Here is a 12,152-nt window from a genome sequence, read left to right as displayed (position 1 = left end):
AATTCACTACACAGCAGCTGGGGGTTGCTGGGTAACTTTGCCCCTACGCTCAGATGAACCTAATAACAGCCTTGCCAGGAAGGATACTTGAAGAAGCTGTCATTCCCTCTGTTTTAGTTGTTTTATAAACCTGCTTTTAATGAGCATTTCAGTAAATTTGCCTGGTACCAAAGTGAGGTTCATGGGGCTGTAATTCCCAGCTTCACTACTATTGTCTTTCCCAAAGATAGGTAACACATTTGCTCCCATCCTCTGGAGTATTGGGGAGACTGCATATTTTTGATAGTAACTCAGGCCTTGTCTACACAAGAAAGTTTACAGCCGTTAAATTGATTTTAAAATCCATTTAGTTAAACCAGTGCAACCTCCCCTGTGCGGACATTCTTATTTCAGTTTATGAGCAGTTTATTTCAGCTAACCTTAAGCTGATTCCTAATTGACTTAAGCTAAACTGAAACAAGCCTGGTTTATATTGAAATAAGAGTGGTTTAACTAAATCAGTTTAAACTCACACCTTTAGTTAAACCAGTTCAACTTTCTCATGTAGACATGGTGTCAGTCAGCTGATTCTTACATTCCTTTAGAATCCTTGCATGTACGCTACCCGGAACTGATAAGGTAGTGTGCTTTAATATGTCAGTCTGTTCATACACCTTGGACACTTTGAGCACTTCCTCTGGTCTTCTTGCTTCCTTTTTTATTTAAGAATATGCATGTCTTCTGTGACACTGTTGTGGTATAGCCTCAACTCTAATTGTATGTATTTTAATTTCCTTACTTACACATTGTGGTCTCTTTGACTAGATTCCTTTCCTTTTTATTTGGTAAACATCCCCTTCCTAATGCTTAGTGTGTGAATACTAGGTTTTTGGTATGGTATCTCTCCTGATTATGATGATTCTATTACAATGACTGTAACTATACTTTTGGTCACTATTGCTTCTTGAATCAACTCTCTCATGCGTAGGGTCCTATCAAATTCACGGCCATGAAAAATGCATCACAGACCATGATAACTGGTCTCCCCCTGTGAACTCTGGTCTTTTGTGAGCTTTTACCCTATACTATACAGATTTCATTGGTGGGGGGGGGGGGGGGGGAGACCAGCATTTCTCAAATTGGGGGTCCTGACCCAAAAGGAAGTTGCAGGGGGCTCACAAGGTTATTTTAGGGGGGTCGTGGTATTGCCACCCTTACTTCTGAGCTGCCTTCAGAGCTGGATGGCCGGAGAGCAGAGGCTGTTGGCCAGGCATCTGGCTCTGAAGGCAGCGCCCTGCCAGCAGCAGTGCAGAAGTAAGGGTGGCGATACCATTCCATGGCACCCTTACTTCTGTGCTGCTGCTTCAGAGCTGGGCAACCAGAGAGTGGCGGCTGCTGACTGAGGGCCCAGCTCTAGAAGCAGCAGCGCAGAAGTAAGGGTGGCGATACCGTACCGTGCCATCCTTACTTCTGCGCTGCTGCTAATGGCGGCTCTGCCTTCAGAGCTGGGCTCCGGGCCCGTAGCCGCCGCTCTCCAGCTACTCAGCTCTTGAGGCAGCGCCTCTGCCAGCAGCATGGCAGAAGTAAGGGTAGCAGTACTGCAAACTCCCCCCCAATAACCTTGCAACCTCCCCCCACTCCTTTTTGGGACAGGACCCGTACAGTTACAATAGCATGAAATTTCAGATTTAAATAGCTGAAATAATGAAACTTACAATTTTTAAGATCCTAGGACTGTGAAATTGACCAAAATGGACTGTGAATTTGGTAGGGCCCTATGCATGCATATTTTGGCCCAAAATCCAGAGCAGCCTTTATACTCTTGTATTCTCTAGAACCAGCTGTTTCCAGAAGGCATCATATAAGGCATAAAAAAATTGCCTCTTTAAATCGTTCTTTGACCAGAAACTGGTGGACAGCTGAAGTCACTAACTAGTATTTCCTTATTAGATTTAATTGCCTCTTTGGTCACTGTCAACATTATGCTCTCAGTATCCTTCCCCTTATCAGGAGGCAAGTGGTAGATTTGTATTTTTATGACTTGAGCTTTGTATCCATATAGATTCTACTGCCTGGTCCTCTGTACTCACCAACTGTATCTCTTTAGGCTCTATGGATCCTTGTAGGTTCAGGATTACTTCCCCAACTAGTTGTTCCTTTATATCTTGGTAAACATCAACATTTGTCATTCCACCATGTTTCAGTAAAGCCTATTATTAAAGATCCTCTGCCACTACCAGATATTACCCTCAGCAAGTTTGCAGGTGACACTAAACTGGGAGGAGTGGTAGATATGCTGGAGGGTAGGGATAGGATACAGAGGGACTTAGACAAATTAGAAGATTGGGCCAAAAGAAATGTGATGAGGTTCAACAAGGACAAGTACAGAGTCCTGCACTTAGGATGGAAGAATCCCATGCACTGCTACAGACTAGGGACCGAGTGGCTAGGCAGCAGTTCTGCAGAAAAGGACCTAGGGGTTACAGTGGACGAGAAGCTGGATATGAGTCAACAGTGTGCCCTTGTTGCCAAGAAGGCTAACGGCATTTTGGGCTGTATAAGTAGGAGCATTGCCAGCAGATTGAGGGATGTGATCATTCCCTTCTATTCAGCATTGGTGAGGCCTCATCTGGAGTACTATGTCCAGTTATGGGCCCCACACTACAAGGATGTGGAAAAATTGGAAAGAGTCCAGCAGAGGGCAACAAAAATTATTAGGGGTCTGGAACACATGACTTATGAGGAGAGGCTGAGGGAACTGGGATTATTTAGTCTGCAGAAGAGAAGAATGAGGAGGGGGGTTTGATAGCTGCTTTCAACTACCTGAAAAGTGGTTCCAAAGGGGATGGATCTAGACTGTTCTCAGTGGCAGCAGATGACAGAACAAGGAGTAATGGTCTCAAGTTGCATTGGGGGAGGTTTAGGTTGGATATTAGGAAAAGCTTTTTCACTAGGAGGGTGGTGAAGCACTGGAATGGGTTACCTAGGCAGGTGGTGGAATCTCCATCCTTAGAGGTTTTTTAGGTTTTTTGACAGAGCCCTGGCTGGGATGATTTAGTTGGGGATTGGTCTGGCTTTGAGCAGGGGGTTGGACTAGATGACCTTCTGGGGTCCCTTCTAACCATGATATTCTATGATTCCAGGTCACTTATTTTACTCTTTTGACTTCTTATGGGACCAGACCCTCAGTTGGTGTAAATCACTGTGTCTCCAGTGATGTTAATGGAGATATGCCAGCTGAGGCTCTGGCCCTAATAGTTTTTATTTTATGCCATGTGCCTTCACTCCTTTGCCTGACAATTTTATCTTTATGATCTCCAGCTCCTTTTCAGCTGTAATTTCTGTCCTACCCTTTGCTGGATAAGGAGTTGCTTTTTGTAGTGCTGTCACCCTAACAAATATGTCTGTGCAAGTTGAGTGTAGCTCAGCACCTGCTACCTTTTCCCTGGGCTTCCAAGCTGCCCCCCGACCAGCAATTTTCTGTGCCAGCAGTCTTAAGCTTTGGTTATGGTGGAACCCATAGGCTTTCCATTCCTTAAAAAGTTCCTTGGTTGCTAATAAATATAATGCCATTCTCTTCTCATCCATGCATTGGGACCTAGAAGATAGCCTCTCTTGCTCCCATCTTCCTGCTATCTAAGCTGTCATCATGATGAGTGGGGACCATGATAACTAATAGGATTTAAGATGTAGTTTGGGGCACATTTACTAGTTTGGGGCCTTAATGGCAAACAGTTTAAACTTAGTACAGTGAATGCAATGGTGCTGAAAGGGCATTTATTACAGAACAAGACATTCATCATGATGTATTTATAAAAAGAGCGTGGTATCAGGCTGAAAAGGGGCTTCTTAAATGCAGTAAATTAAATTTGTTGTCAAAATCTTGTAGATCACTTATTTACACAGTGAAGCATGAGAACTGGCAAGTTACCATACTAGATAAAATCCAGGACATTCACAGTTCAGAATGAAAATTTGGGGTACCATTGTAGGATTCTGTTTTGGGCCCAAGAAATTAATTAAAGCCAGAGCATCAGCTCAGGTGCTAAAGTTTTCAGCCTTACTTGTGGAATTTCGAGGTTAAGTTACTTGCATTTTCCTGTTGCTGAATACAGCTAAAATTCTGTGTGCCATGTATTTGCTCGTCATAAAATGTTCCCCCTAGCCAGTAACAGCTTCTTTGTTGGCTAAGCTTGTCTGGTTTATGGGCTTCCCAGCCTTTGTGCAGTGTAATGGGAGTTAAGAACTTCCACATGGTTCTTACCCCGAATAAGCGAAGCATTTGCTTCCATGTCCAACAAATGCATCAAATACGGTTTGAATTTTGTGTTTTTAAATGCAAAGGATAATATTGATTTTGTTAAGGTAAATGTCTTTAATCGTATGCTACATAAACTTAACTGTTACCAAGAAATAATGGGTTTTCTGGGTACCTTTCCAGCACAGCAGTCTGAAAATGTACCTTTTAGTGTGTCCAGAAAAAAATTGCACAGTTGGGATTTAGATGAACACAAATTCAACGGATCACATCCCCAATAACTGTAAACTGTGTATATGCATACTTTGCTTAAATGGAACTTAAATTTGTATCATTTTGTAACACTCTACAGAGCATCTGTTAATTTGGCCTGTTTGGTTCTCTTACTAGGAAAACAGAAAATGACTGTTCAGAGCTAAGGATGGACTTTATTATTTCTTTTCACTATGTAATTCAATCTGATCTACAGAAGCCGGAGAAGACCTTGATTCAGAGGGACACTGAGTCTCTAGTTTGCAAACAATGGTGCCAGTTCGGAAATCTTTACTCATACTAGCGTGCCTGAAGAGTTCCACCAAAGCAGTCTCATTGGCATTATTCGGGAAAGTGAAGGTTACAAGATCAAGCCTAATTACTGTAAATAAGGTGATACAGGTATTTAGGAACACAGAAACACACATGCTGCAATGTTGTCCTTTGATTTATTGCTTAACTATCATAGTACAAGCTATATAAAAATATTTTACAGATAGGAAAAATCATTGAATTGGAGGTTAACAATGTTTTGCATAGGAATGTGTGTGATATAAATCCCTCTTCACTTTTTAAACATAGACTTTTGCGCAAGCAATTTAGTAGTAAATGTCTGTAAGTCATTTTTCACTTCAGGTGAGTATCCGCATTTAATGCAGAGTGTTAGCTGAACATAGTTACTTTTAAAATTGATTTACTTACTTATTGCCCAATTATGCCACCCTTACTGACACTGAATAGCACCTGACTACACCCATAGTCTCCAACCTTCCGACATCCATTGGACTGCTCATGTAATAAGGTACTGCTCAGCATGAGTATGAGCATTGCAGTCTAGTCCTTAGTACTATTTGAAAATAACCCATCTACTCTACAACAGATATATGGATTGTTTGGAAACTCAATATATCCATGTAGCATCTGCATAGGTCATTATTGCTGGAATCTTCCAGCTTTTCTGTAGCAGTTTCAGGGGAGTTAGTGAAGGAAACTCATAATATAAACTTTTCCCCTGATTGCCTTTCGTTGGCAGCCTATATGATCATATACAGCTACCAGCACCTGCATTTGAAACTTTATTGCAACATTAGTCAGGTACCAGTTTATTTCTTTGGATTATACACCAGGAACAATTAAAAAATAGATAAACAAATCTTACATATCAGAGGGGTAGCCGTGTTAGTCTGGATCTGTAAAAGCGGCAAAGAGTCCTGCGGCACCTTATAGACTAACAGACGGATTGGAGCCTAAGCTTTCATGGTTGAATACCCACTTCGCCAGATGCATGTAGTGGAAATTTTCAGAGGTAGGTAGAAATATGAAGAAACTTCGAAGAAACTGCTGAGCTTCAGTTCATTTGCAAATTTGACACCATCAGCTCAGGATTAAACAAAGACTGTGACTGGCTCGCCAACGACTAAAGCAGTTTCTCCTCCCTTGGTGTTCACACGTCAACTGCTAGAAGAGGGCTTCATCCTCCCTGATTGAACTAACCTCGTTATCCCTAGCCTGATTCTTGCTTGCATATTTATACCTGTCTCTAGAACTTTCCACTACATGCATCTGACGAAGTGGGTATTCACCCACGAAAACTTATGCTCCAATACGTCTGTTAGTCTATAAGGTGCCACAGGACTCTGCCGCTTTTACAAATCTTACATAGACTATAGTCAGGTGATTGATGCTGGTTAAGCAAATTGTTAGCAACTGTCATTCACTGGGATTACACAGTAGCACAGGTGTAAGAGAAAGGTTTGCTAACTTGATGTGAAATGTTCAAAGGAGTGGATAGTTCATATTGTATTAAGAGCTAATTGGTACATTGGTATCTATCCCTTTTCATATCAAACTAAATGCTTTAGAATTGCATGTGTGAAATCATGGACAGTACAAAAAACACACCACAAATTCCATAGGAAATAATAAGTAACTGAGTTTTGGGGAATCTGTGGTTCACTTTTTCTAAATCCAATGTGGGCACCTCTCCCAATTCCATAAGCACAAACAGTATAAATAACAAACATTCAATGTAGATACTAAATTGAGCCATCACATAATTTAAAATGGGTCAAACCTAGTGGTGTGTGACCTAGTTTTATATCTTAAATTTAGGCAGACATTTTCTTGAATCCATGTAAGAAACAATTGTTCTGTGACAAGTAGCAATTTGGAAACTGATTCATGGGAAAACAAGTCACACTGAAGTATTTAGAAAAATACTGTGTTCAAAAACACATTTGGAGTCTTTGGAACACTTATCAAATACCAACTTGAAATCATTTATCTTATAGGGGAAAAGTTCAGTAACAAATGCATAGAGAAATTAATCCACTTGGAAAAAATGCAAAACAATCTTTTATAAATACCATTTCTAATGCAAAAGATGCTGCATATTTGGGGCAGATAAAAAGCATAGACACTTTTATTTTTTAAGATATGGATTACAAAATATATTAAAAAACATGCTAGCTAATTTTGAGAACTGTTTTAGATATATTATCAAGCAGCAGCATTTTTATACAATAGAGAATAACATAGTGCTGTCTTTGGAAATATACTACATTCAGAAAATGGTGTATTCCTACAAGAAGAATGAAGTAATACATATTTACATGGATACAAATAAAGCAAGTGCAAAAAACATGGCTCTTCTACATTCTTTCTACCAATAAAAACACATACAATAGACACTTTCAATCCACTGCTGCTGTTCAGATCTTACATTTTGCTCATTCTCATGGAGAAAAACAAAACTGGGCTGCATATTTCATTGCAAATCTCTTCACAAGCAAATACTCCCCTGGCAAACTTTACTTACAACATTTGTAGCTGACATAAAATCTTCCTTATAGCTGTCAACTCCCATTACGCTCTCAGATTGTTTATGTATCAAGAATGATTATTTTATTTTATGTATTTATATAATTGATGCAACAGTTTATAGAAGTGCATCCTGTAATTCGCAGCCAAAGCTAGGATGGAAAAGTATGTGTGGGGGAAAAGACAGCTAGACGAACTTTGGGTTACAATGAGCCCCATGTACTTAGCATGGTATAACATTGATGGAAAACGCATTAGAGTTGTTCACCCTGAGGACAGTATATTTGGAGGGCCTTTGGTACAATAGCAGGAAGGCACTGTGGTGAAACATTCAGATAACTGAGGAAAGACAGAATTTCCTCATGTGCAAATATGGCTATTTTCCAGATAAAGTGAGAACAAATTACTCACAAATGCTATTAACTCTTCCAAGGTGAACCTAATGTTTCTACAGAGAGAGCAAGAGAGCAATTTTTATTTATGTAACAATATTAATACTGGAAAAACACTGCTCAGCAAAAAAAAAAAAAAAAAAAAAAGAAATAATTTAGTACTATATATTTTGAAGCTATTCAGCATAGCTATAACATTTTTGAGAGATAAAACTGCATAACTCTGTATCTTAGGATCCTCCTTCCTCTCTCCAGAAATAAATATGATGTTAGTTAAGACTATATTATTTATCGAATGTTTTGCATGTAAAATGATGAAAAGCAGATACAGTAGTATAAGCAGACTACATGTAGCTGTAAATAAAACCACTAAAATGTAGTCTATATTATATACATGTATGAAGAGCCTTGATCCTTTAGCTGACATCATGCGGGTGCAGTGATCTGTCCCTTTGGTGCCAGTTGCAGGATTGCAACCCAAGTATATAACATATGTGTGTATATGCACATACACAAATACATCTAATTAGCTATGTGTTAAACTTTAGGAAGAAAAGCATACAGCTTAATGCAAGCAGCAATAGAACCCTTGAAACACATAAAAATTACTATCCCACCCTACCCAGCCTAGCTCTTGAAGGAAAATGTAAGATCAATGGATTTAAAAAGAAAAACAAAACAAGTCTTCCACCAAAATAGGAGAGAGAGCATGTTTAACAGGCAGATCCTGCAATGTGACTTCTGTGGAATTCCACGGGGGTGTCACATTGTAAGGATCAAAGCCTTAGTTCCTGTGTGGTTTATACATTAATGTATCATGGTAAGAAAAGCCTAATTATGTAAAATGGGGAAATGATGCAGGGTGCTCAACTGATAATTTAGGGGCGTGCCAGAACAGCTAGGCACTCTTAATGGGAACACCTGTACCATGATTTCACATTTCATCTGAGTAATTGCATGTTGAGATGACCAAGGTTTCTAGTGGATTTGTGTGTGCAATTACCCTATATACTTGTCCAAGTCAGGCATGCATTTATTTGTGTGCATAATGCTTTTGAAAACCTGTCCCTTCTTGGGGATTTATTTTTAAACTATCACCTAATGAGTGGCAGTGTTTTTTAGAACATGCCATCTAGCCAATTTATTATGTAAACAAAATAATTAGTTCACATATTTCTTTGTGCTGCTTGTTAAAATCCAACAAGAAGAGAGTCCATATGGGAAAAAAATCTGCCAAGTAATTTTTGTGGTAGCTTTAAATTACTTCTGTGCGCAAATTGTGTAAAACTGGAAAACTCCTTTGGACTACACTCTTGCTCAAGTAAAGTCAGCTGAAATAAACAACTTGTGCAAGATGACTTTGCTCCTTGAGAACCAAGACAATTCGAAACAATGGGATGTTTTGCCTGGAACTGTATCTGCCTTAGAAAGAACCAAAGATCTTGAATAGCTCATGGTACACTGCATTATTAAAGCAAGTTTTGAGGAAATTAAACATATTAAAACAGAGCACCTAGAGTTGTTGAATAATATCAATAATTCCACTACATCTAGGTAATTTTTAATTCATCATATTCAAAGCCCCAGGCTTGCTCCCATGGAAGCCAATGGCAAAATGTCTATTGACTTCAGTGGGTACAGGACCAGGACTTGATACTTTTGTTGTATTATTTACGGATGGAGCATGTGTAGCTGGCTATATGAATGGCAGACTGAAATATCCACTGCTGGCAGTATTGAGTGACAGTCACCTTTTGTATTGCTGAAATGGCATATGGGAAAATGACCTTCTCAAAAAGATTCTAATCGTACAAAGCAGAATACCTTCCAACTGGAAGAAATGCTCCTGCTTGGTCTGTGTGTTACACTAGCACTGTATACATGAGCAGTATATGTTTGACCCACCTGAAAAAAAAAGACGCAAACTTCATGAGCAGGCCACATATCTAATCAACTTTTCGATTAAGAATAGAAAGGGGCTCAAGCAAGCCACAAAATTCTGTTCAGGCTATAAACCCAGACTTTTAAATGACCTAAGAAGGTTTGAATCCAGGCTTTTGGTTTTTCCCGTTTGCAAAATTCTGATTTCAGATACTCCAAAGATCCCAGGTTGTTTAAGATCCAAGATTTTGGTTCAGGTCAATTTCTTAATCAGGCATTCTGAAGCTATGCAAAGGCTTATATCCTGGAAAGAGTTAGTGAAATGCTATCCACTAACTCTCTCCAGGATATAAGATGTTGCATAGCTTAAGTGGTAGAATTTAGTGGCAGAAAATATATATTTTCACAAAACTCAAGAAGAATAGCTGTGCCAAACCCAGTATTGATTCTATGGGGGTCTATGCACTTATCTTTCTTGCAGTATTGGGCAAACATTCTACAAAAGTTCTGCTGATCTAATATTTTCATACAACCTAATTCATGCTGTCACCATGTAGACACATGGGTACTGGCAATCTGTGCTTTGAAACCCTTGAGACTTTAGCTAGTGTGCCTTCTAAAGCAATCTTTAGCACTGCAGATTTCCTACAAGCACTCTTAAGGATATTGATTTCATTAATTTAACAAAAGATTATTACATATTTGCAGCAATATTATGGTTAGCCCTTAATGTATTTATATTATCCAGGTATGATATCTTTTTATCTTGTCACGGAAGCAATAACACACTAAAAATGGAAAGCGTGAAACTTGACAAGCTTACTAGCTGTGCAACTGCAAATGGCAAATATTATCCATATTCTGTTTCTTACTGTGATTAACTGTCTTGAGCACAGTATATTCAAACTATGTGTTAGCGCAAGAAGTCATACATAGCTAACTTATTAGACTAACAAGGAGGTTCAGCCTTTCTGTAAATTGCTGCTGGCTTTTCAAAGCAAAAGAAAAAAGGACAAATAAATGTGTGGCTTCTTTTAGATGTAATTACTTTCCCCTGCAGCTTGCATGGTTAAATGTTGTGGCTTCTAAATGAGAGCAGTTACGAATTGAAGGCAGATTTTACATGAAAATAAACAGCAGTACTTTACTAGAATAAAAAAATTAAAAGCTGTCAATGTATTGGCTAACCACTAATTTGGGTCAATCACAAAGTCTTTTGACAGGCATAATTCTGCTTGAATTTTGTAACTCCAATAGATGCATCCGCTTCATTTTATCAGGGGTTATTTTAACTTGGGCTGTTCGTTAGAAATTTGTAATTGCTCTTTTAATTTAATTTTCTTTAAGCATCTCTCGCCTTCAAAAGCACATCAGCTCTTATTAAAAACAACAAAGAAAGTCTTGGATTCATGTGGCAACTACAGTTTGGTGTGCCGAGCACAGGAGTAAGAGTCAGGAAAGCTGGGTTCTGTTCTCAGATAAGACTGAGACTTGGTCTACTCTAAAATATTAGGTTGACATGGCCACACTCTTGAGTACCATAGCTTTGCTGACCTAAACCCCGGGATAGATGCAGCTAAGTTGATGGAAGAATTTGTCCACTGACCTAGTTGCTGCCCCTGGGAGAGGTGGATTACCTACAGCGATGGAAAAACACCTTCCATCAATGTAGAACCCATGGTGTAGATGTGGCCTGACTTGTGCAAGTCACTTAACTGCTGGGTGCCTCAGTTACCCCCATTGGTAACATTGGGAATAATAATGTGTAACCTGTGTTTGTAAAGGGCTTTGAGATCTGGATGGAAAGGTGTTGCTATTTAAATGCAAAGTGTTGTTGATCTTATATAAAACGCAGGCACTCCCTCTACCCTTATTTCTCATCCCCACTGAATTAAGTGCTAATATATAACCACATTTGTTGTAGAACAGAGCTCTGGAATGACGCCTTTCTTCTCCCTTATTATGATATCTATATGTTTTTGCAGCAGGCAAGACACATACCGTGTTATATGAGAACAATACAATCTTTGGACTAAAGGAAGGGTGTCCTTTTGATGTTTACAGAGAGAGGTGGCGAGCTGCTTAGTCAAGGCTGTCAGCTTGATGCCAATACATTGTTCCTTGCATTGAATTGGTGCCTTGAGATGAACGATTAAGGAAGCAGGAGGTTGAAGGGGCAGTGGAAGGATCTAAACAGGTCAGTTATGGAAGGATTCAGTAAAAGTTGTCTCACAAATCTCTTCTTCTATGTCTGATTTCTGGCAGGGAGTCCAGAAAACTCCTTCCTGATAATTTCATTAACTGTGAAATGAAAAAGCGGAAAGAGATTTAGCATGTTCTGAAAGTGATGGGAATCCAAAGCAATACGAGCAGGTTTTGCTATTAAGTCTCAAACATCCTCTTGACATTTTATAATGATAACACATCTATTCTTAACAAAAAACCCAAACACTCACATAACTCAGTTCCCAACTGGATCACCAAAATATGCACATGCCTAAACTGAGTAACCACATGCTTTTATTTGATTTACACTTTGTCACTCAATCCTGTCCATACTGTTTAACCCC

The 12,152-nt window shown here is 39.2% G+C and overlaps 1 protein-coding gene and 1 long non-coding RNA gene across 6 annotated transcripts in view; one reads left to right on the top strand and one right to left on the bottom strand.

Moving 5' to 3' along the window:
* Positions 1-4,924: 4,924 nt before the first annotated feature.
* Positions 4,925-12,152, bottom strand: part of NFATC2 (nuclear factor of activated T cells 2) — a 135,585-nt gene continuing 128,357 nt past the window's right edge. For all 5 annotated transcript variants that reach the window (XM_075118766.1, XM_048820353.2, XM_075118767.1 and 2 more), the window contains one exon: positions 4,925-11,883. In XM_075118766.1, the coding sequence (XP_074974867.1) occupies positions 11,828-11,883 (56 nt within the window). In that variant the 3' untranslated portion in view covers positions 4,925-11,827. The remainder of the gene's footprint in view (positions 11,884-12,152) is intronic.
* LOC125622355 (uncharacterized) overlaps positions 11,653-12,152 on the top strand; it is a 31,390-nt gene continuing 30,890 nt past the window's right edge. Inside the window, exon 1 of the long non-coding RNA XR_007352717.2 lies at positions 11,653-11,779. This is a non-coding gene — a long non-coding RNA (uncharacterized LOC125622355). The remainder of the gene's footprint in view (positions 11,780-12,152) is intronic.

Source organism: Caretta caretta, chromosome 13 (assembly GCF_965140235.1).
Source record: "Caretta caretta isolate rCarCar2 chromosome 13, rCarCar1.hap1, whole genome shotgun sequence".
Classification (NCBI taxonomy): Eukaryota; Metazoa; Chordata; order Testudines; family Cheloniidae; genus Caretta; species Caretta caretta.
The sequence above is the reverse complement of the archived record's forward strand: the minus strand, read 5'-3'. Positions and strand labels throughout refer to the sequence as shown.